General features: G+C 42.0%; 1 protein-coding gene across 3 annotated transcripts; it reads left to right on the top strand.

Moving 5' to 3' along the window:
- The first annotated feature begins 3,482 nt into the window (after positions 1-3,482).
- Positions 3,483-20,095, top strand: anln2 (anillin, actin binding protein 2). 3 transcript variants are annotated; one of them, XM_071535443.1, is made up of 23 exons: positions 3,483-3,602; positions 4,381-4,480; positions 4,614-4,781; positions 5,798-5,893; positions 6,304-6,488; positions 7,337-7,429; positions 8,925-9,009; positions 12,114-12,454; positions 12,680-12,774; positions 13,046-13,175; positions 13,936-14,071; positions 14,184-14,372; positions 14,535-14,661; positions 14,845-14,893; positions 15,044-15,097; positions 15,186-15,218; positions 15,322-15,343; positions 15,701-15,807; positions 16,618-16,671; positions 17,258-17,344; positions 18,206-18,313; positions 18,481-18,629; positions 18,738-20,095. In XM_071535443.1, the coding sequence occupies exons 2-23, from the start codon at positions 4,387-4,389 to the stop codon at positions 18,901-18,903; spliced, it is 2,568 nt and encodes an 855-aa protein (XP_071391544.1). In that variant the 5' UTR covers positions 3,483-3,602; positions 4,381-4,386; the 3' UTR covers positions 18,904-20,095. The 3 variants fall into 3 exon arrangements, with proteins under 3 accessions (XP_071391544.1, XP_071391543.1, XP_071391545.1); XM_071535442.1 differs by having other exon boundaries at positions 8,922-9,009; XM_071535444.1 differs by lacking the exon at positions 16,618-16,671 and having other exon boundaries at positions 8,922-9,009.
- Positions 20,096-24,965: the final 4,870 nt, after the last annotated feature.

Here is a 24,965-nt window from a genome sequence, read left to right as displayed (position 1 = left end):
CCACACTGACTCACCTGACAGGAAAAAAAAACCATTCAAAAGTATTATCATTTTCACCGGCTGTGTCATTTTGAATGCTGTAAAGCTCATGCAGATTTCTTTTTCTATTTTCAATGAAATGTGTTAGACATCAACAACAGTTTTCATCTTTGCATCATGTAGGAGCTAAACAGTAACACTTTTGATTGTATTGTATTAGCAGAAAATTTTAATGAAGAAAGGCAATATTTTTGTGAGACCAACAATGGAAAGTGTAGCTGCATACTGACCCACAAATTGATGTCCTCTGACATTCCTGGCCAGTAAAATCTTTGAGAGATTGCCTCTCTTGTTTTTTTTTGGCCGCAGTGTGCACCTGTGCTGCTGGCATGAAAGTCCACAAAGACTTCATTTGCCTCTTTTTGACCACGCAACACTTTTGCCTTAAGGGACTGAGGCGTCCCTTTGTACCTAGTGTAGTACAACTGGTCATCTGTAATAAATCAAAGAAATCTGTGATGAGTTGTAAGCCATTGCAATGTATTCATGAAAGTGATAATATTTGAATCAATTTCACTGTAACATGGTCAACAACATACAATTTGGATATGTTTTAATCTAAACTTTATTCAAATAAAAATGTATAACACAAAATGAAATTTTAGATAATATTATTTATCACACTGTACAGTTATCAGACACTGCCCACTGTTCAATGACCTTGGGCCTACAATAGCACATAAAAAGGAAAAACCCAAAAACATTTTCTTGTTTAATTTTAACCAAACTATTTAGTAAAGTAGGACAGGCTGTTATATTGCAAGACTGATGTTTGTAGCGGAGCTGAATAGACAGCACCCGTAAAAGTGACGTGTGTTTCTGCTCTTATTACTTCATTTTTGCTGCCAAATATGTTTTTCTTTGTAAAAACAAGACACAAAGTGTAACTTGTCACGGTGGCAGTGACACACCCCCTACTAAATTGTTCTAATGACCTAATTAAGTTTACATCACTCCAAACTTCTCACACGTTTTCAAAACGTTAAAAATCAGGCACCGTCACCTCCGGAGTGGTCAGTTGGCAATGATAAATGAGAATCTACATCTTTTAGGACACATGCTAGGCCCAATAGGCCCAATTACACCATTTCTGTTCGATGCTGTGTGTGCTGCCTTTAATTAAAGTCCAATTAAAGTCTTGGGTCAAATACAAAGTAGTGTATTGAAGTTGGCCTAAGAATGATGATAATAATACCTAGCATAAATGATTCATTAAACTCACCTTGCACCTCAAAGCTCTTTGTCTTTCTGCGAAAATTACTTTTCTGGATGGTTGAAAAACCAGGTGGAAAAGTTCCATCCTTTTTATAACTGAGTATCTGCTCAAACAGAGTGTCATCCATGACAAAAAAAAAAATCACGTAAAGATAAAACTCTACAGTGTCAGGTATAACCGAGAGCGGCAGACGTGCGCAGAATTGGAAGCAATTAATCAATTCAACTGTTGATAAAACTCTCAATTAATCAATTAAAACTGCAAGCAGTGATGAGCGGGCCCTCGAGGCTGTGTGCAAGTCGGGGTGTGTCGCAGCCGCGGTGGCGTTACCGGACACCGACCGGTCGACGTGGCCCACACCATTAAAAAATTCCATGTAAATCCAATGATGATTGTCACGCAAGGCTTACTTCCTGTCGCCAGTAGGTGGCGCAATGACTGTGACTCCCAATCGGCCTGTAGATGTCCTCAGGCCTGGACTCTTGTCCAGCATGTGAAATCCGGTGCAGATCGGACAGTGTACACTCAAGTTAACACCGCTTCCTGTTTCATGGCAACGCCGTTCGACAAAAACTCCCGATCTTTACAACGAAGTGTCATCAAGGTCCTACGGCTTTTCTGACCACATTTGAGGTGGATCTGGTCAACCCACTAGGAGTAGTACACCACAGTATAAAACATGTCATTTCCTGTTGCTAGTAGGTGGCACTATGACTATAACCAAATATCGGCACGTAGATGTGTTCAGGCCGGGACTCTCATCCAATGTGTGAAGTTTGGGTCAGATTTGACCATGTACAGTGGTGTTATAACCCACTTCCTTGTTTCGTGGCGAAACATGGAAATTCGACGCCTCGCCACGCCCACGCCGTGTGACGAAAACTCAAGCTTTTGATAGCTTTTCATCGTCCAGGTCTTTTATACACGCTGACCAAGTTTGACTCGGATCTGATCAACCCCCTAGGAGGAGTTCGTTAAAATACGACCCCTGCAAATGGCCAAAAATGCCCAAGATCACAATAAATCCAAATTGGCCAACTTCCTGTTGGGTTTAGGGCATGACGCCAACTGATTTTTTTTTAAAGTCTGGACATGATACATGCCTACCAAATTTCGTAGGCATGGTTATGAGGTCAGGAAGTTGGTTTGATGGCTGAAAATATTCATTAACAAGGTATTTTTGATCAAGTAATTTTGAGGCAGAACCAATCTTTCAGTCACAAGGTAGGGGCTCCACTTTTTGGCAAGTGGAAAACGGCATGTTACTGGTTGTATTGGCCCTTTTAAAGGTATTTCAACAGGTAAAAGGGACTGGGGGGGGCTCTAATCTTTACATTATAACCCTCATGAATGAAACCAAGTCATTTTGAGGCAGAACCAACCTTTCAGTCACAAGGTAGGGGCTGCAATCACTTTTTGGCAAGTGGAAAACGGCACGTTACTGGTTGTATTGGCCCTTTTAAAGGTATTTCAACAGGTAAAAGGGACTGGGGGGGGCTATAATCTTTACATTATAACCCTCATGAATGAAACCAAGTCATTTTGAGGCAGAACCACTTTAAAGATATTTAAACTGGTAAAAAAGGACTGAACTGGTTATAATCTAGGGCACAGAGCAGGTAAAATAATGCAGTCATAAGGATAATTGCAAAAGAGATCATTTCTTTATTGTATATATAACCCATCCGTAAATCATGTTTATTACAGTCTAGTTTCCAAATATAGGCCTAAACAAGGATATCAGACATACCAAACACATACTATAGTATTGCCTATAATCATGTAAATGTCATGCCTGATCACGCTATAAACTGCAAACACTTCTTTGGCCACAATTGTGACTATTCGGTTACAAGAGACGTTAAAGTTTTATAAAGATATGCCTTTGCTATCACCACGGACATAAACGTATGTGTATTTGCACGTTATGACTGTTTGATCCAGATAAGAGCAGCTGTAGACGTATATAAACTGGGCGATACAGCTTTAACAGGCTGCGCGCGCTCCCGCGGCAGGCAATCACTTTCTGGCGGACAATCGCGGATGCCTGTCTTTCCACAGATTTGGAGTCGGATTACAGAGTTCTCGCGCGGCTGTGTGACAGTCAGGTGTGCGGTCTAAAATCTGATTCGAGACCAGCGGTGGTCATGCGTATTTACGGGACTGCTGCGTGCGCCACCCACGTCAGAAGACCCGCTGAAATTCAAAGTTTGAAGCTGAAGGAGGAGACTTCAGAAACCTTAAACAACAAGAAGGTTGTGTTTTGTGGGTTCCCAGCAGTTAGCTAACGTTAGTTAGCGTTAACTTAGGTCTTGCAACTGTAATTTCCACAAATACTTCTTCTCAGGTAAGACAACAAAACGACGTGAGTTTTGCTAACTTAGCTCTACTAGCTATAGCGTAGTGCATTTTGTCCCTGCTATCGGTAGCATGTAACTATTCAGCTAACTAACTTTAGCTAGCACGAAATGAGCTAACGCAAATGACAGTGTTGCTAACATTAACTAACTTGTCAAATTACAGATTGTCAGTAAGACGGGATACCAATAAAATTAAGTTTATCCACCGAGTTATTATTGGCATGGTAATGTTAACTAGATATAACAACTGAACCATGAGTTGTTAACAGTTTCATTTCAAAAGTGACCTATGTAAACTCAGAGACTATGTTGTTGAACTGGGCGTTGTCACGTTTCACGTTGTCACCTTTCTTTGGGAGAATGTGTTGAAACATTTTACCTAATGTCGGCGTTTCTTCTACCTGTTTTGAAATGATTCTGTAGAAGAAATGTTGCTCAACTGGGCGCTGTGGCTGACTGTAGGCTGGCTCACAAACTGTTAGGCTTAGTCAAGTGTTTTTCATAGCACACAATTGTAGGTGTGTGCTTTTCAGTGTCAGTTTTTTTTTCTGTCTGGCTTTTTTTCACTAAATACTTCTGTATTATAAATAGCCATTCTAGTGACACAGGAACATGTTAGCTGCCTGCTGTGGCTTTGATCCTTTGACTTATTAAGAGGTTGTTTGTATCCTTGGTAATTGGTGAATTTAAGCATATTCTGGATAACAGTGACAGCTGAAAACTTAAAATACATATCCAGCCCTTGTTATGTTTCTCTGTTTACAGCTCAGCATGGAACCTGGAGACGGCAACGATGGTAACTTAACCTTGAAGAGACAGAGAGCGCCTCTGTCAGATTCTGAAGACAATGTCCTCTCACCACCAGGTATATATGTGTGTGTGTCTATTAGCAAGAGCGCATGAATACAGTGTATCTACACATTCTCAACAGTCATCTCAATTATTCACAGTTGTGACTCGTGTCTCGTCTCTGTGTGTCTTTCCATCTTCCATCTCAGAGATGAACGACGGCCAAAAGCGGCGGCGCCTGGAGACGGCCGGTCAGGAGAACCGCAGTCCTGGACCGTCCTCCTCTGGACGCTCGGCCGAGCTGGAGATGAAGCCCGACACGCCGGCCATCTCCTCGATCCGGTCCCGAGTCCAGCAGCTCACCCAGAGGCGAGAGGGTAAGACGAGCTTTACTTCCAGGGTTCCTACGCAGGTCTGGAAAGTCTGGAAAAGTATTAAAAATGAATTTGATCATTTCCAGGTCTTGAATAGTTTGGGAATTTGAAAAAATGTCTGGAAAAGTATGGAAAATGTTGTGGTTCAGGTCCGATACACATATAATTCTAGCTTTTATGTTGTTGTAGAGCCACTTTGAGTCCACAGTTTTTGTTGATATGAAGAATAATGTTCAGATAGAGGGATGCTCTTATTACCCAGCCGCTGTCAGCATGCATTATATCAAATACAGACCAAAAATCAAATCCGGTCAAGAACATAGGGTCTCAGAAAAATACAGAATTTTAAAATGGAAACCGTGTAGGAACCCTGCTAATCATCTCACATATTCTGATATTTGTCGCTCTATACAGTGATATGACCTAGTTAGCAGGGGCAAGATGTCTGTCTGTGTAAATCACATTGAACACCAGACAAAATCTTCAAAACAAATCAAGGTCTGGAAAAAGTATGGCATTTTTTAATTGAAAATGTGTAGGAACCCTGTACTTCTGAAGCAGGCTCACGTTCTTCCCAGAGATCACCTGTCAATCACAACAGTGTGTCCAGTACTGTGATGTATTTTTCCTTGGATTTTCTGTTGATGCAGTTTGAGTTTCTGTAGGTGGCGCTCTGTTCTTTGCCAATTTGTAATGGATTCATTTGTGTTTGACATTGTAGACACAAAAAATTAGCCTCATATCTACTGCTCTTCTATGCATTGTATTTATATATGCATATGTGTATGTACAAAGCTATTGTCATGTAATCTGCATGTTTTTTTAAGGTGTTTGTGTTGGAACGTGCTGGATTACATACATGCAACATAAGAACCATTGTCAAGGTGTTGAGGAATCTGTGTTGAGCCGGTGTGACAGTGTGACTGACTGCCGCAAATACCTGTATGTATGTATGTATGTATGTATGCCAAGCACTGTTTACTCAGACGGTCTGTAACAGCAGAGGTTTGTTATTTCAGGAGGAGCTGTTCTGGCCCAGAGGTGCCTGTCAGATCCTGGGACGGACAGCCCATCAGCCATCATCCAGGACAGGGGCTTCAGAGAGCATCTCCTCAGTGAGGATGGATGGGGACACACACACACACACATAGATTTTTTGTTAGTGGTAATCATAATTATAATGTGATACTTACTGTGCTATTTTTGGGGTGTTAAGTTGTTTCATATCTGCCCTTCAAATCACATTATTTGACTGTATGTTTTTTATTCGTTATTTCGGTCTAAGTTTCCGTCTCTCTTATATTCCCTATTTCTTATCCCTCTACTCAGCATAACTAGGGACTAGGAATGAACCACCTTTTCACTGTTTTGATATTTAATATCTAAACTTTAAGTATAGTTTAATACAGAGTACAGATCCACAGTTACACAAGGCTCCTGAAATCACATTTTAGTGTTGGGGATATTCTCTCACATACCGAGCCAGCCTGATATCCGAGACTCCATCTTTATGTCTTTCTCCCAGGCGAGGGAGAGTTCAGTCAGCGAGTGGCGCGGTTCAAAGTCCCCGTCTTCCAGGCCAGCCCCGCCCCCGCACCGGACCCCGCCAACTCCTGCCCTCGCACCCTCTCCAACTTTGTGTCGGGCATCCAGCAGAAACTCCAGGGCAGCGTGACGCCCAGCTCTAAGCAAGCGTGCCGCATTCGCCAGGTGGGTCGGTCAACTGAGAACAGATCTGTGGCTTTACATTACAGGTGCACCAATAGTATCTGTGATATGGGGATTGATGCCGATCCAGGTCCCAAGTACTCGTACTCAGATCGACAAACGAAGCCAATATCCATACATTAATATGTGCTTTGCCGTAAAAACCTTTCCAGTGGGAAGAAAAATGTCTCCTGTGAAAATAATGCCAATTGTGAAGCATTTGTTGTTTAAAAGAAGAGCCTTGGCTGTGCATGCTAAAAGCCATTCTGTTGTATGAGGCTTAACCTGTCACACTGTTCTTTATCTGTAGGATTCTGATTGAGCCGTCTGTCAATAAGCTGTTTGACCAGTGTTTATAAAAGAAAAACGAAAAAAAACAGAAGCTATATCCTCTAGCTTATGTTGACTGAGCCTGAGGATTGTTATACAGTGATTAGTGCATAATTAGGCAGCATGAATGACTAAATTGATTAGTTCTTGGATTGGTACTCGTGTTGGCCGATCTACTTAAAATGTACTTATCATGTCGGTTCTGGAAATTTGGCATCAGTGAACTTCTAAACTTTATATCTCAATAAGTCGTATTTACCTAAAGCTAGTATGAACTGCTGTAACCTTCATATATGGATTATTGTTTGGGATTGTGGATAGTGCTACTTTTGATTTTGTTTGTACTAACCAAATAAATGTGAGTAGGGTGACTTAGATGAATCTTTTGTGCTTCTCACAGTCTCCTGTTGTGTGTTTATTCAGACGTGTGTGTGCTGCTCATACTCAAATATTGAAGTCATTCCGTTCTCAAGATTCCTGTTGAGTTTCTGTCTGATGTCTTATATGTTTCCACCAATCAGGAACGGGAGGAGGAGTTGCGCCTGTTGCACTCCCAACCAATCCGTGAGAACGCCTGGCTGAAAAGGAGCAACTCTGACCCGTCATTGGCTGAGGTGTGTTTGTCATCTTACCGGTTTTGCTTGTCAAACATTCAAATGTGTATGTGCCATGACTGTCAGTTACTTCTTGTTGTACTTGGTTTGAAATAGTTAAGAAATCAGTTTGCTTGATTTTCCTCGCTCCTAATACAGGATGGACCAGGATGCCCACTGCTTCTTTAAAAGCTTTGGCAGTTTTAAATGCTGATAGATAAACAAGTGGCTATAGTGATAGAATACCAGACCTATGTGCAACTTCATGATTTTATTCCTTTAGTTGGATCATCATTCGCACATGATAGGCATTACCTTGGCTCCTTCAGGACTACATTACCACAGAATAAATATACAGATTAGATGTGTTTCCATCCATGTTGTTTTCACACTCACTTGAGTTTTTTATCCATAATGAAATGATAAATAGAATGGAAAATCATTGTCTGTATGGCCACCAAGACGTACCATAAATGTCACACTTGCTGTCACATCCTTGTATAAAGCTCGTATTGTGGTTGTATGAACATTAGTTGGTGTAGAATATTTGGGACATTCAGGAAGCCAGTTTATTCACTATAACCCAGCTGATGGAAATGTATCCAAGTTTCAATTTTATTTTTTGTTACATTTACAAATGTCGCTAAAAATGTACGTGATAGTAGGATGGAAACGTATCTAATTATACAAAACATGATTATTTTGTTTTGGATCTAAATGTGGGTCATCATAAGAAGATTAAAATGGTTCCCCACATTTTGTGGAGAGATTGAAATCACTCAATAGCCCTCAAAATCTGCATTAAAAATTCTGTAAGTTGCTGCCGTAGACTGATTCATACACCAGCCTGTGTAATGTTAGCAGGCGAGGACCCCTCCTGGCCCTTCGCTCTCCTCCTCCTGGGTTGCTCCTAGATCTAGGAGGAGAGTCCATTGGCCTCCCTTACAGCCCTGGGATGTGAGTCTCCTGCCAGATAGCTCCATACTTTCTGGTCACTTTGTGCTGTTACACATAATCAACACTTGGTGCCAATGGACATGGGAAATATTGCTTTCAGCAGGAGTAGGAATTGGCAGAAAATCAATTTACATGACAGAGAAAGAGGAAAATATCAAAGTACTGTTGGTAATTGTTGGCAAAATTACCCATTTACATGGCCCCAGTTTTCCTTTAGAGGAAGAAAGGTCACTTCTTAAATTGTGCACCTATTTAAATTTGTGTTGTGGTTTTGGGTCAGTGGGTTTGTCACTGAAGACTAGGGATTATCTTTTCTGTGGTAATGAACAGTAAATGTCTTGTTTGGTGTGTCAAATTGGGGTCATTAGTGGTGCCACACAATGTCACTGACCGGGTGACGGGCCACTTCACAGAGAAAAGTGTTGCAAATGCATGTTTTGTCACATACACCCTGTCTGTTACATTTCTCTGTCCCTAATTACATTCATGTCTGTTTTTCAGTCCTAGTTCTTTCCAACCTATTCTTGAGTCTTGGTGCTAATAGTTTTGTTTCCAGCAGGTAGATGGCGATGCAGAAATTAAAGATGGCAGCTTCATTGAAGCTCCTACATCTGGTGCAGAGAAGCTACAGGGGAATACGACAGGTAAGACCCTTCTGAAAGGAAGTCGGCATTCCCCCATGCAATCCTGAAAAAAAATGAATGAAATTCAATACATTTTGTCTCCATAGCACAAACATAAGTCAAGCCACTTTTAGACTGCATTAGAATAGTATTTTAATCGCCTTACTGTCAAATCAATCATCAGAGAAAGATGCTAAGGGACAGTTTCCCAGACTGTATAAATTAAGCCAGGAGCATCTAGAATTGTTACGTCACGGACAGTGTTGGGGGTAACGCATTAGAGTAATCACATTACTTTTTTTGTGGTAATGAGTAACTTAATGCATTCGTTTTGCAATTTATGTTATCAGTTAGTTACTTTCTCAAACTTACATTTCGCTACTTTTATTTTTCTTTCAAATGGTTAAATGTTTAATGCAAATTAAAGTAGGCCTATAAATTAGGTATGATAGTGAAAGCTAAATTTACAGTTAATAATAATGTTCTTACCCTTTTCTTCCATCAGTTCAAAGTAATACAAATATTTCCAAGTTCTGCAGTTTATTGTTGTGTTCATAACCTACAAGCCTCCACCGCACCCCACTAGTCTACAGTATAGTCTGCTTTTAATAACATCATGTAGCACAATACTTTCATTTTTATATTAAGATTTGAATTGAAAGCGCTTGTGAGCACTGTCTGCCATTTATTTTGAGACCAGACCGGATCAGTTAACACTTCCTCTGCGATCTGACTAGTTTACTGTGGAACCAGGTAACTGAAAGCTACCTTTTTTCTTTAGATAACAGTATATTGTAAGGCATGATTTTAAGTGGGTAATGTGAAAGTACAGTAAACAAGTTACTTTTAATAAAGACTAACTTAGTAACATGACTAGTTACTATTTAGGGCAAGTAACAAGGTAAAGTAACTAGTTAGTTTCAAAAGTAACTTTCCCCAACACTGGTCACGGAGTAAAAAGTGGATTTCTAGAACATTTTTTAATTTTTGTGCATCCTTGCATGCTCCATTATGCCATATGTATTTCTGTGTTAATCTGTACATTATTTTTGTTATTCAAACCTAACCCTAACCCAAAAACAATCAGCCCTGGCTCATTTGTCTTCTTCAATGAAAAAGACCACAAACTAGTAGAGAGCTTCTTATTCTAAAAATCCTACATTGAGGATTTCTAATACCTTTTGAGACCTCCTGGTGTGTTAAAATTGATAGATAACAAAACTCAGTACCTGCTGTTAAGTTTGGAGCTCAGTTTCCTGGTGTTGAGATGTGAAACTGACTTTTCAACAGGTAAAAAGGCACCTTGTGACTCCATAGCCCCTGCTGCATCTGTAGAGCTAGAAAGCTCTAATGAAGGGCAGCTACAAATGGAATGGGAGGAGGATGAAGCACCACAAGGTCAAGGAGGGAGGGAAGAGAGAGAGCAGGAGGCTTCTGTTGGAAAAGAGGAGGAGCTAGGTTTCAATCAACCTGAGGATCAGAGTGTGTCAGATTCACCAATTGGTGAGGCTCAGAGTGTATCCGAGTCAGCTATTGGTGAGGATCAGCATGTATCAGAGTCTCCTATTGGTGAGAAGCAAAGCTTGTTAGAGTCAGCTCTTAGTAATGAGTCCAACACAAAGGTAATTGAAAAGAGAGGGTCACAGCTGCTTTCAGTTGAAGATGAAGAGCTTGATGGTTCTTCATATGCTGAAGAGGAGATTGAGCCTTCAACAGATGAGGAATTGAGGTTGTGGAGATACCCTCACAACAAGGTGTTTGAAGAGGGACAGCCTAGCATAGCTGAAGAACAGGAGGAAGATGGCTGCGCTGAAGAGGAGCAAGAGCAATGGGAATCATCAACAGTTGAAAAATTGAAAGGAAGCAATGTTGCAGATCACGGTGAACAGTCTGAGGTCCAGGATAGGGAATGTCCTATGGTTAATGTCCATGCCGAGGTTGCTGGATCTTCTGAAACCCAGGAACTTGAGGAAGACATTAGATCTAGATCAAAAGAGGAACGCTTTAAGTCAGAAATCAGCTTTTTAGTTGCCTCAGTCAAAGACCGAGGGGCCATGGGGCCATCTCTACAGCCTAGCTTTAACAGAGACCAAGGAGATGTAGAGCTCCTTAAAGGATATAAAGTGCACACAGTGGACACTCAACTCCCTACAATAAAAGAAGGCCAGAAAGACATAGAAGAATGCAGCATAGACAAAGGTCAGCAGTCCAAGGAAGCCCAGACTGTCAATATAAAAGAAGAAGACATGGATCTGGAGTCAGACAGGGAACAGACAGGACAGTCCCATAATACAGATGCAGCTCAGGCTATGACAGAAACACAGACAAGGGACATTGAGCTCCATAGAATTGCTGTAGATATAGCACAGGCTGTGGCAGAGGCTCAGGCTGACCCAGCGGACACTAATAGGAATGATGAAGCGCAGACTCTGACAGAGGTCCGGGCATCAGAAGCCCGTGAGGAGACAGTAGAAATGGAGCAAGATGCAGTCGATGGAAGGCAGGGTAACACAGGTGGGCTGAAACACGAAAACCAAACAGAAGAGGCTCACAAGGTAGAGGGCAGAGGAAGCCTAAAGAAAGTCACCTTCATCCTGGAGCCTGAGCTAATCAATGACTCGACCCTGTCTGAGACGAATACCTCCTTTGAGTCCAGGGGAGAGACTAGTTTGTCAGGTGAGATGAAGACTGTTGACTAGAAAGACGTAGGCATGGGCACTTTGGCTGGTTGGGGACACCTTGGGGCAGGTGGGACAGAAATGGATGAAGTATACTTAAAATTGGGAAGAGATTAAGTAAGTAAGTAAATTGTACACACTGGGTTTACGTTAAAGGCGACACATTTTTGGTGTAGTTTCAGTAATGGCAGAAACACAGGTGGTTATGTATGGTGAGAAATCTGCATCTGGGCATAAGTTATTAAGTAGAGAAGCCAATGGCAAAAGCACATAGTAGGGATGGCACAGGTGGACTTGAGGGAATAAAGAAATACTTCAGAGTGTGCTTGGTTTTGAATACTTAGTGATCTGGGAACCAACTAACTAACCAGCTATGGTTGTTGAAATCAGTGTCTTTATTAGTTTCAGAAAGCGACTTTGTGCATATTGTGATGTTCCTCTCCACAGAGACCGAACTGAGCTCTCACGACGAGACCAACACCGCCGAGATGATCGACCAGATGTTCGGCGAGGTGCTGGAGTACGCCGGCATGATGGAGGACGAGAGGAGGCACGACGAAGACACCGAGGACCGCGACAGTGGCATTGGCACCTGCTCCGGAGACAAGGACAAGACGGACACCGAGTCGGAGAAGGAGAAAAGCGAGGAGGAAGAGGAGGCCAAAGAGGAGGAAGGGGGCGACGAGAGCAAGAAGCTTGAAACCAGCGGAGACGAGCTGCTGACTTTCCCTCCCATTGGGATCCTCTCTCCTCTCAGCAAGTCTGTAGAGGCTGTGGTCACTCCTCTGGTAAGATATATATATACACCAAACAAATATGTTTTTCACTCAAATACAGTCAAAGATCACAAAAAGCATATTATCTCTTCAGTTCTTCACAAACACATTGCTGCAGCTGAGAATCTGTGTGCACTGCTTACACTTTAGAAAGATTATTGAGTGCCCTCCAGTATGCTTGTGGTTTTATATCTTGGATTATATGGCCATCTAAATGTTCCATCTTCCCACCCACAGCGATTGGCAGCCAGCCAGCAGTCCAATCCTTCATCTCTGCTCCTGACTCCAGAAGAGACCACCACCCCTCCTGCCGAATCTGTTCCTCTATACAGGTAATCACAGCAGCACAGCACTTTGCACATATGGTCTTTCTGTTCACATTAGACCCCGAGTGAATTCTCAGGCTTGAATTCTCTACATTTGGGATGGGGATAACCCTATAGATAAAGATGTACAATTCAGTAACTCTTTGAGTGGACAGGGCAGGCCAGTCAATAATAAACCTCAATTTGTGTTTCTACTGTTCAGCGTACTTTAAATTTGACTATTTATACTCTCACCTTCTCATCTATAATTTGATGTTGTTCTGTTTTTGACCGACAGTATTGATGCTTATCGCACACAAAGACAGAATAAGCTTCCCACCATTCAAAGTGTTACTCCTGGGATTCAGAGGCGAGCCCAGGAGAAGTCCCGCCCTCAACCCTCTATCAACGCCAAGGACAAAATCGTGGTTTGTAGTAACATTTTAACTGTTTCTTTTAGGTGTAACAAGACCAATTTGTTTTACAACTGATAGTGCCGAGTGCTTTGTTAAGTAGATTGGCCATTGTGAATATCAATCCAAGTGCTACAAATGTATTAATTATGTGTATTAATGATTTGATAAAATTATGCATAATAAGCCTCAAGCAAATAAAGACTAATGATAAATGATAATAATGAAGTACAAAATTGGCTACATAACAGGCTAGAACATATAACTTTTTTTTTTTTTTGCACTGGTCAAACACTGGTCAGAGTACTTGGGAGCTGGATCATCACTGATTCCAATACTGCAGATACAATGGGTGCATCTCTAGTATAGTTTCTGAGAACTCACTGAAGCCACTGTTTTGTTTTGTGAATTTGTTTTCAGGCAGGGAGTAATACTGTTGTTGAGTGAGCACAACATTTTGTATCAGTCAGTACTCAATAATTTATTAAAGAAGGCTAACTTCAATCTGATTTCACACTAGATAAATTAGTGTTCAGGAGAAAATCTAACTATGTCATCCCCACTGCAATGGCCTCTGGGACTCTTGGCCAATACGCTGTTGATTCAATCAATTCAAACTGCACTAATTGCTAATCAGTGAGCATTCATGAATACTAAAACTATGTCAGGTTTTTCAGTATTTGAATTTAGAAGAAAATTGACTTTCTAATTTGGCAGAATAAAGCCCTGGTATTGTGTTTTCCCTGAGGTTAAGTGTTATCCTGTGGTTGTCCAGGCTCTAAACGAAGAAGCAGGGAAGCTGCAGACGGTGATCAACCAGACCCTGCAGGCTCTGAGTTGCTGTACTGATGAGGAGCACGGACGAGGCTCGCTGGAGGAGGCCGAAGCTGAGAAACTCCTGCTAGTCTCCTGTATGTGAACCACTCCTCATGTGGATCTTTCTGTACCGTAGATTTAAACCATGTTCACGCTATCCTTTTCGATGTTTCCTTTTTATTCTTGGGTTTTATCTCTCTGTCTCAGGTGAGAAGCGCTCCGCCCTGCTGGCAGAGGTGACCAGACTGAGGGAGGAGAGGACTTCAGAGTCTGAGGAGGCGGCAGGAGGAGACAGGGACTACATCTCCCAGCAGCCCTGCAGAGGGACCGTCAGCATCGGCAACGTCCAGCTGCCTCTCAAGGTGGAGTTTGTCTGCTCCTCACGCAACTGGACAGGTACTACAATATGGAAATGTCTCTACTTTCTTTCCACAGCATTTCATTCTTATATATCAGACCTATTTAACACAAATATGGTGGTTGACCTGTCCCTTAGAGACGGTTGGTTGCGCACGTCCATCTCCACGTCTTTTTGTTTTTTAACATCTCCCCCTAAAGGTCGGCCCAGTCACTACTTCTTCGTCCTAATCCGCTACGGGCCTTGCAACATCGTCGCCACCCCGCTGGCCACGGCCGCCGACGCCCAGAACGGAGACACCATCTCCTTCCCCACCTCCATCACTCTGTAAGCAGATCTTCTCCAGCTGTGGCTTGTGGACACGCAATCGTCCTCATATGACAACAACGCTATTACGTTTTAATAATGTGCTTCTTTTCATGAGCCTATTTTTCTCAGTTTCAAAACCCATGGGCCTTAGAGGCAAAATCAGCAGGCTTTCTCAATTTTCATATATCCCTAATATTTCAGGAAGGATATTCGCTCCAACTTTGAGATTGATGTGGAGGTCTACAGCCTGGTAAGAACATTTCACATATTTTTTTGATTTGATTGGCAGTTATTTCATCCTTTTGTTACACTGTTAGAAATGCAGTCAAACACACAGCACAGATGGATTTGAGGTAATGTGTGGATTTTTTAATGTACCTCTGTTTTTCCTGATATCCAGTCACACACTTCAGGCAACAGCTGCAGCGTTGACCGCACCACCACCAAGTCGCGGGTAAATGAGTGATTTTCTGACAAATAATGAGCGGGTAATGGATTTACGAAGCGCAGTAATTCACTTAGGTTGTCTTTTACACATTTAGGTCACCCCAAGAAAGCTTCTGAATACTATCACAGTGAGTATCCTGTTTTATTTCATGCCCAGACAAATAACATAGTGGATGTATCTTGCATCCCTCAAAGATATATTATCTAAATCTTCTCTTTTGTTTTCAGCAGAGATCAAACAACAGTATGACATGTAAGTTGTTTTTTTTCTCTTGGTCAAGATGTGTTTTAGAACAAGGAGTTTTCACTGTTAGTTTTCCAGCTCACCAGCTATGTAGACAGCATGTATGATATTTCCGGGAGGTTGTGGTGGACAGATATTTTACATACAACATTTTAGCAAGTCCAAATACATTTTCCGCTGTGAACGAGTGTAAAAACTTTCTTGCGATATTCAGGAAATTTGATTGAATTTTGCTGTTTCGATTAAACCTTTTTTTAATTCGATATCATATGAATAAGGGAAAACACTGATCCTAGTGCAAATACTGTAGATAAAAACACATCTAGTTTGTGATGAGTGTTCATTCTGTCCTTCCTTGTCCTCCAGCTGCCCTGCCCGCTCTAAACCCCCGTCGCTCCAGCAACTTCTCTCTGGTGGGCTCCCATAAGATCACCCTGGCCTCACTGGGACAGAGCAAGTTCCCTCTGGATAAGGTACTTTGGCGCTGCGGTCTTACCCGGCCGGTGCTGCTCACACTGTTCTGGCGTCCTCATATGCATTAAAGGAATAACACCGACTTTTTGGGACTTTTATGACACAACTTGCCTTATCAGAAAACAAGGGAACTTGAAATGAATCTTCACCTAGCTAGCCAAATGCTTCCACAAGCAACATCAGTGAAAATGTGAAAGAAATCAGTCTTCTCAATGCAGCTGCAGTGACAACTCAAAGGAGCAGTAACTTACTATAAAAGCTCCTACCACAGGCATTTCAGACATGGTAGTTCAACAAGGACCTAATGAAAATACTACAGTCTCTCAGGCCTTTTTTTATACCTCTGTGACGTCTGTGTGGTTGGCGTTGTGTGCAATTGCAGACATGCTGGACATGTGGACCTCAGACACAATTATCATAAAATAACTGTTAGCATTGATAATGAGAGTTCAACAGTTTCATGGCTACAAAGTGCCCACCATTTTTTATTTTTTTGCTACCAGTATTTGGCTCAGTCTAACTGGTGCCTAGGGAAGCTATCCATTGGTGATAATAAGGCTTCATCATCCTCTCTTTGTCTGTTTTGAACCACCTAAGGACTGAACACCTGCTTGTTTTACATACTGTATGCACTGTCACCAGGTTGTGCACTACTTGCTACAGTAAGCTTTGCTACAGGCATCACTACACGTCCCTTTTGCTCTTTTCCTCACAATGTTTTAAGTCTCTGCATACGGGTGGGGTCACTGGTGATGTAACGTGTCTGTCCCTCCCTGTCTCTCTGTCTCTGTCTCGCTCTCTCCACTCAGATGAAACTTGAAGGCAAAATCAGGAGGCTCCTGGGAGATGAATTTCAGGAAAAGGTTTTCACTCTTTCACAACACTGTCAGCTCTTCACCTCTCACCATTTCCCTCTGCTCCTATGGAGCGACTAACTTCTGACTCTTGGCTTCATACGATTTAACGTCCGCCCCAGAGTGGAGAGCGTGTGCTTGGTGTGAACGGGTCTTGCCTCATTAGTTCATTCTTTCCCCTGTCTAGTTATCTCATAAATCATGAAGAATGTGTTATGTTGCTGTAGATGTTCTATAATGAACTTCAGTTATTTTAACAGTAGAGTCATTTCACCTCCAAAGTAACAAGTTTCAGTCCAAAATGTGATATAGTATTAGAACAAAGTGACACCTACTGCTAAATGCATATGAAAGTGTGTTAAAGTTACTAGCTATCTTAAGACCAAAGTAGTGACATTTCTGATGCTGGAATGGTTTGTTTTTGAAGTATCAAACGATTGAATTCCAGGTAGCCTTCTTCCTCAAAAATAGATGAATAGCATTTTTGAATGAAAATCCTCAAAATACTGTTTTCTGTTGCCTGCTTCACTAAATGTACTCCTGTCATGCCAGTGTAGCAGTGTGTGACCCTGCTCTTTCCCTCCTCTGACTGCAGGTGCCCTTCCTGTCTCCTCTAGAGGGCAACATCTACCTACGACTGGACAGCAAGAGCCACTCCAGTGTACAGCACCAAGGCTTCCTGGTCAGTAGTTCTGCTTTTCTCCTTAACTCTTTCTACACTGCAAAAAATGTCCTGCTTAAAAAATCGTGCAATCTCATATCAAGTCTTAAAATCTTATTTTCCCAAAACAACTGGGGTGAGGTAATTCCACTCCACTTCCCAATGCACTTCATTCACTTATTTGGGGAATTTTCTAGAAGTGTCAATATCTTGAAACGAGGCAGAGTAAGGCAGATCTTTCCACTAGTATTGAGAAAATAAATTCAAGAAAATCTTTCAAACAAGTTGAATTTATCTCCCCACATTAGCAGAGGTTTTCACTTGTTTCACTAGAACACTTAACATTTCCAAGACTCAGTACTAGATTAAAAGATAATTTTCAGCCTGGGCGTTATTTCCCTTGTATTTGCCATCGTGACGATTGAGAGCTGTAGAGCTTTAGCAACCTCTAGTTCGCAAGGAGCACTGCTGTCCAACACACACCTAGAGGACCAAGCAATCTTTTGACAATCAATCACCATGATGGAATAAACTAGGAAAATAAGGCCCAGATTGAAAATGACCAGAATTATCCTCTAAGTTACTTACTAAATGAATATTTTTTACTTTTTTTCTCTCACTCTTTTTCTCTTCTTTTCTTTCTTCTTTGTCTTTCCTTTTCTTATTACCCCTTGAATCTAATTTAACGGAGAAAACAGGAAGCTCCTTAGTCTTTCATTACAGTAACACTTTCCTAGAAAGATGTAAACTCCACAGAGCGTGGTAATACCAGACAAAATTGATGTCTTTCCTCGTATCATATATCGGAAACTATTTTAGCTGTATTTTAGTTGCTGTTGCATTAAATCCATCCTTCTCTCTCCCCCATCATTCTGTCCCCAGACCATGTTTGAGGTGATCAATGGATTTGGGGTGTGGCATCGGCGATTCTTCGTCCTGGAAGGATATCACATGTACTACTGGAACCACCCCAACGACAGGGAATCCAAGGTACGGGTAGCTCAGCATAACCGCAACAGGCTCAATATAAGATCTTGGCTTTTTTTTTTTTGTGGCGGCGGGAGGCCACGATGCGCAAAGGAGATGCAGAATATGGATGGAAAACGAATCGCTCACACCTCCTCCACTCCTCCTTCCTCCTTATTTTGCCCTCCCAGGCAGCAGAGGGCAGCGTCTCTCTGTCCGGCTCCCCCAGTCAGTGCGTCAAGCCCGTCAAGAGGGACTCCTGCGCTCGACCTTTCACCTTTGAGCTGGTCAGCAACGTCCAGACGCAGCAGCAGGGCGACAGCCAGGACGCCTTAGCCAAGTGAGTCACTATAATGCATAAGCTACTAGTGTGTTTTCTGATCTCCAAAAGGAAAACGTGAAATATACTCAATGCTTTTAGAGTTCTAATTGTGTCTTTGTTGCTCAGGTGCTGGTTCTCGGCCGACACCAAGCAAGACCGGTTGGACTGGATGGAGAAACTGAACCAGGTGCTTTTGGACTTTCACACGTGGAGCCGAACGCCGCCGGCCCACACAGAAACACGGCAGTCTAACGCCTCCAGCAGTGGGAACATGAGGGAAAGCATACTGTAATTAAGATCACTAAGCCAGTTCCTATGCCCAGGAGTCACGAGAGCATCCTGTATAACCCGCTTTCATTTTACGGCCAGTTAGATAGCTAGTTAGATCCAGCTAACATCGGGGTTTCGATTCCTCACCTTCACAGCAGCAGGAGGCGGAGCATCCTGTGTATCCGCTTTGTTTTCCTGCTGAAATGGCACAGCCCAATTACCAATGTAGCTAATGCAGAGCTTTATGTATTTGATTTTGATTTATTTTGAGGAGATACCTATTGGATTATCGCATTATTATTATTATTATTGGTTTTCTGATTTAAATTAGACATAATCCAATCATAACTAATAGGTATTCATTTTTATTTACTTTGGGATATTTTTAGTTTATGCGATTTTGCGGGAATCTGATTTTATTTTACATTTGTTTTTCGGCAATCAGCTGCTTTAGCCTTTTCTGGGCAATATGAATCGGTCACTTTCAGTAAGTCTCTGAGATGGAGCTTCCTCTTGTGGCTATTAGGATAATATACATATCTATTCAGGTATATATTCTATTTTGTATCATTTGAACTGGAATGGTAAAGAAATTTATATAGATACACTACTAATAAATATTGAAGGACAGGAAGATAACTCTACGCAACTAATCAGTAGCATAAGAATGTATTTGAAATGCCAGGACACTACAAACCATTAAAGTGTAGAATGAAGGTGAATTAGTGTTGGAATGGGAGCAGTTCTCGGAGTCAGATGTACTGGCTCCGTTTGGTGTAATGTAACTTTATGATAAGAGGGACCAGTTGTATCACAGGTGTTCAGGGAGGAATTTAGTGCCGGCTTTTCTTCCTCAGACCAAGCCAAGAGAGATTTTTGCGCTGTTATTTCTAAACATTTGACAGAACATACAGTTGAATGCCTGTTTTCTAAAGGAATAGCCAAGTCCTCTCTCAATACAACTTTCAACCCGATGGATTAAAAGCATAGGGTTTGTGTTATTGCACATTTTTTATAAACCTATCTGTATAATATAGCGGATGAGAATATTGGTCACGGAAAAGAAGGGATAATAGTGACGTTGCTGCGGTGTATGTGGTTTGTTCTACCTGTTCTGTTTCCTGATGTTTTCCATGTGTTTCCACCTATCCGTCTGTCATTTTGTTCTGAATGTTATTCATGTGAACTCTCCTTCTATGCACTTCACTGAAGGTACCAATAAATAAATAAGAAATAGAATGAAATGGCTTGAAAATTCAAAATATATGGATATATATATAGTGTCGGTCTAGTAAAGCTGATATATTTTATCTATAATTCAACGACAAAATAGATGCATAATATCTAAATTTAATTGGATATCTCAAACGGGCAAAACAAATGGATTTCATGTCTTCCGATGCTTCCCATCCCTTCCTGTGGTTATATATCTACATTAGCATATAAGGAACTATCACTTGGCCTCGTATGCATATGTGTGATAAGACCATAGATCTGTGTATACCGAGCCTGGGAGACTCTGGCAGGAAGGCGGCCCGGGTCAGGAATGTCATACAGGAAGTGGTCTAGAATTAGACTTCCTGTTCCTCCCGTCGCCCCTCTGTGGGTGGAGGTGGCGCTGAGTGTTCTGCAGCTCAAGGTGATGACAACAACAAGGGGAGGGGGGGATTGCTTCATTATGCTTTCTGGACACACACACACACACACAGCTGTGGAGAAACAGCCAACACCTCACTACGGCTGGCTCGGGGTTCTGGGTGGTGTTTAGGTTTACTGGCTTGCTGGATTCAAATTCATTAGAGATTTGACAGTATCTAATGTGGATAATTTTGGGATACGGAGTGGCGGTTTCTTCAAAAATTTGCGTAATTATAAGGTAAACCTGTTGACCCCTACGAATGATGCAGGCACCCCTTGGGCCAATCAGTAACAAGATGCATCATCTCTGCAAGTTTCATCAAAATCGGACCGGTGCCATAGCAGTTATGGCCAGTGGTGGAAGAAGTACTCAGATCTTTTACTTAAGTAAAAGTAGAAATACCACAGTATAAAAATACTCTGTTACAAGTAAAAGTCCTGCATTCAAAATGTTACTTAAGTAAAAGTACAAAAATATTAGCATCAAAATCAACAAAAGTAAAAGCACTCATTATGCAGAATGGCCCATTTCAGAATAATACAGTATATATTATATTATTGAATTATAATTATTGATGCATTAATGTGTAAGCATCACTTTAATGTTGCAGCTGGAAAAGGTGGGGCTGATTTCCACTACTTTATATACTGCTGGGTAGCTTACAGTAATCTATAATAATACATCACAATTTATTAGTTGATTATATTTTGTATTAGTAATCTGAATCTGCAAAGTAACTAGTAACTTAAGTTATCAAATAAAGGTAGTGGAGTAAAAGTATAAAGTACCTCAAAATTGTACTTAAGTACAGTATTCGAGTAAACGTACTTACTTTCCACCTCTGGTTATGGCCTTTCGAATTTTGAAATTTTGACCTTTTAATTATAGCGCCCATACGAGATCAATCAGTGTAACTTCTTAAACGTCAAAACTCAATGCCAAAATTTCCAGTTCCAAGTCTGGTGGAAGTACTGCTTGACCGCACAGCGAGGCCGGCTGTCAGGGTGATGGACTGGGACGGCGGGGTCAGCGGCCTTGTTGTCCTCGGCGATGCGGTCCCGCCCTGACAGGAATACACTCTGCACAACATCCTGCTGTCTCACCCTCTGCAGCCATGTTCCTTACATGGCTCTTGAGGAAGCCGTGTTCCTGTGTGGCAGAGAGACACAAGGTTGATACTGAGATACAAATGCCTCAACAGACCTAGAGTTAGACCGATATATGAGGCCGATATTGAGCTTTACTTAAAAATGGAATCTGGTCTGTTCAATGCGGTGCACCTCTGATATGATGCAGTTTGATTATATATTGTAGAATTGATCAATGCTACACTGGTTGTCTATGAGAAGCCCTTAAGCTTTTGATTGGATTCCATAAAAGTAGGCGGGAATATGTTATACTCTTGGGTTTCAATGGAGAGTTTTAGTGTCCCATGATGGTCTAAATCAGTGATTCTCAACCTTTTTCATATCAAGGACCCTAATTTAGTCCACATTAGAGCCACGGACCCCGATTTGATGAGATTTTGTCTCTCGGACCCAAATCTGAAGATATCTTTTATTACTAGATATGATTTTGTCCAGAATTCCATGACTATCTGTATTGTAGGTAGAGAGATAACAGAGAAACTATGATCAAAACAGTCATTCTTCTACATTCTCTAATTGTGTTAACTTCTTGTAAATGAAATGGTGAAGTTTAACAATTCCTCAGTTTGCTGGGGACCCCCTGGAACGCCCTCAAGGACCCCTGGTGGTCCCCGGACCCCTCATTGAGAACCACTGGTCTAAATGCTGTTTCAGAGGCTTTCCCACCCTGACAAGAATAAACCTCCAGGGGGAAACACTGAATACTTATGAATACCCAGAATTTTTTGGCACAAAAATGGTCAAATTTAAAGATATTGAGTAAGTGTCATATAACATCAGCATCTTCAATCCAAAAGCATTCATATTGGTACCAGTCATACTTTTTCATAACGCATGGCGCCTTTCCTTTACTTCTCAATATCGTATCCTCTACATCTGTGAGATCCAACTTGGAATTCCAAGATCAGTCAGAGAAGAATAAATATTGAAATGCACATGAGGAAATTTGAAGTCCAGAACAGAGGAATAATGGTTCTAGTTGTCCCACCACCACCACCCCCCATCTCCCCCAGACTGAGTGTTTGGCTTGGCGCGCTCCTCGGTGTGTTTTGAAGTAGGTCCGGGAAGCCTTGCGAGGCGTAAACAGGGTGGCGGCGGGGGTCGGGGTCAGGGGACTTTGACTGGGCCCTGCAAATAAACAAGAGAGTCCCTCAGAGGTAGAGTAGCAGCCTGGCTCTCCGGCCGCCCCGAACAGCTGCAGAGGATCAGACGGAGAAGTTCACTGACACAGTCCGCTGTGTTCCTCCAAGTTTACGAAAGAAAGAAACAAGCTTTTTGTTTCTGGGTTCGTCCACAATGCAACGGGCCCCCTGCGAGCTTGGCTTGGGCCGATATTAGGGTTGGGCGATATGTTAAAATTTTCCAACCGGCCACTGTCAGCCCATCAACCGGCGATATATTACCGATATATTCGCGCAGGTGTGTGCACAGGGGGCGGGGGAGTCCCCCACTCCCCACACGCCATCTTCAGCGAACAATCATGGAAGAGCTCGTTGCCAAAAAGAATACAAAATCCCCTATTTGGGATTATTTTGGTTTTAAACCGGACGAAACTGGCAAGCCGGAGGACCTAAATGAAGTAATTTACCGTCTTTGCAAACGATGACGATGGTGTCAGATGAAGGAGCCTCCCTCCGCTTGCAGCCTCCAAATGAACAAACAGGTGCGGGATAATATATTATGCTATTAAATGATCAGGGTGCACAACTGCACATACAGCTTTTGGTCTAGTTCTCAAATATGATTTATGAATTGACGTTGCTTTTCAGCACCAATCATCGGACAGCAACCACTAAAGACGGCTTGTCATTTAGTCACTCACTGCCCTGTTTTGTGAAAGACGCCTTTACAGGTTAATTATTTACCAAATTAGACCATTAAATTAGCAAAATAAAATGACAAAAATCGGCCAAAAAAATCAACCGGCGATGGACTCCGATAGCCGATATATTCGTCCTATCGCCCAACCCTAGCCGATATATTGCGATATTTCGCAAATATCGCAATATTTTCCGCGAATGGAATATTTTCCGCCCGCCGTTCCACACCTAGATCACAATCGTGCAAGCTTTTACACTTATAAACCTAAAATCTATTAGTGATAGGATAATGAAAAAAATAAAAATAATCATAGTGAAAAATTTGTCTTTTTTTTTCTTTCCAGTTGGTTCCCTTTTCCCTTTGCCCGTTTTCCTGGAAATAATGCACCAAATGGCCATTGTTTCCTCCAGTGCTTGAATAGCAAGATCAAATTTATTCATTATCATTAATAGAATAGAATAAATTTGATGTAATTTAGCCGAACGGCGATAATATCGTATATCGCGATATTTTGGTGGGACAGTATCGCGATATTAAATTTTGGATATCGCGAAAAGGTTAGAAGAACGAGTCGTGAATGTAAAAAAAATGAGTGCTGTGACACCTTTAAAGTGCCTCCCAGTGAAAGAATATTCATGGACCGTGGGTTCTGGTTTTACTGGCTTGTGCATTATATATTGTTTCTTCCTGTTAGTGCATGGTTAATTGGTTTCTCCTTACTGGTCAAGGAGACTCTCCAACTCCCAAGTGGTTCTGTGGAACACCGGGTCCACTTACTGCTCCCCACCCCTCTCTCACTCTCTCTCTCTCTCTCTCTCTCTCCTGTCACCATCTGGATTGTTTCTCTGGTCCACTCCCCTCTCCTCCTCTCTCTAGTGCTGCGTTCAGGTCCTGTGGGAAAACCCGCCGTAGTGACCTGAAGGCTCGAAACAACAACTTAGGATAGGGTTCACCACTAACTAAAAAAGAAAAAAAAAAAAATAGCAAGTAGTTGTGTCCTGCCATGAAAATTTTAAGACAATTTTGTTGGTGTTATTTGAAATGAATCCATCATTCCCAGGTCAGAATTCAGGAAACCGAAGAAATCATCAGTTCATCACCAAATTTCCGAGTTTCAAGTAGCACTTACCATCTGAAACAGTATTTTCTAGTAGGGAGTTCATATTTACCATCTTCCCCACAGGACCTGAACGCAGCACATCTCCCTATGCCCTCCCTAGCCCTGCCCCCCTCCCCTCCCTCCCCCCTCTCCGGCATTATTCTCTTCCCTCCCCTCCCTCCCCCCCCCCCTCCTCCGGCTCCCTCCCTTCCTGCCGGCCTCTCAGCAGAGGATGTGTCTGGGAGAGAGAGAGAGAGAGAGAGAGAGAGAGAGGGGGGAACAGAGGAAAGCCGTCAGTAGAATGGATATGTGCCCTCTCTCCTCCACCCTTTCTTCTTCTTCTTCTCCTTCTCCTCCTCCTCCTCCTTGTCCTTCTC

Source organism: Centroberyx affinis, unplaced genomic scaffold, assembly GCF_046629955.1.
Source record: "Centroberyx affinis isolate AG114_WGS23_722 - 3 ecotype Tasmania unplaced genomic scaffold, CSIRO-AGI_Caff_v1 ptg002710l_1, whole genome shotgun sequence".
NCBI classification, from domain to species: Eukaryota; Metazoa; Chordata; class Actinopteri; order Beryciformes; family Berycidae; genus Centroberyx; species Centroberyx affinis.
Note: the sequence above shows the minus strand (reverse complement) of the source record. Positions and strands in the feature narration are given on the sequence as shown.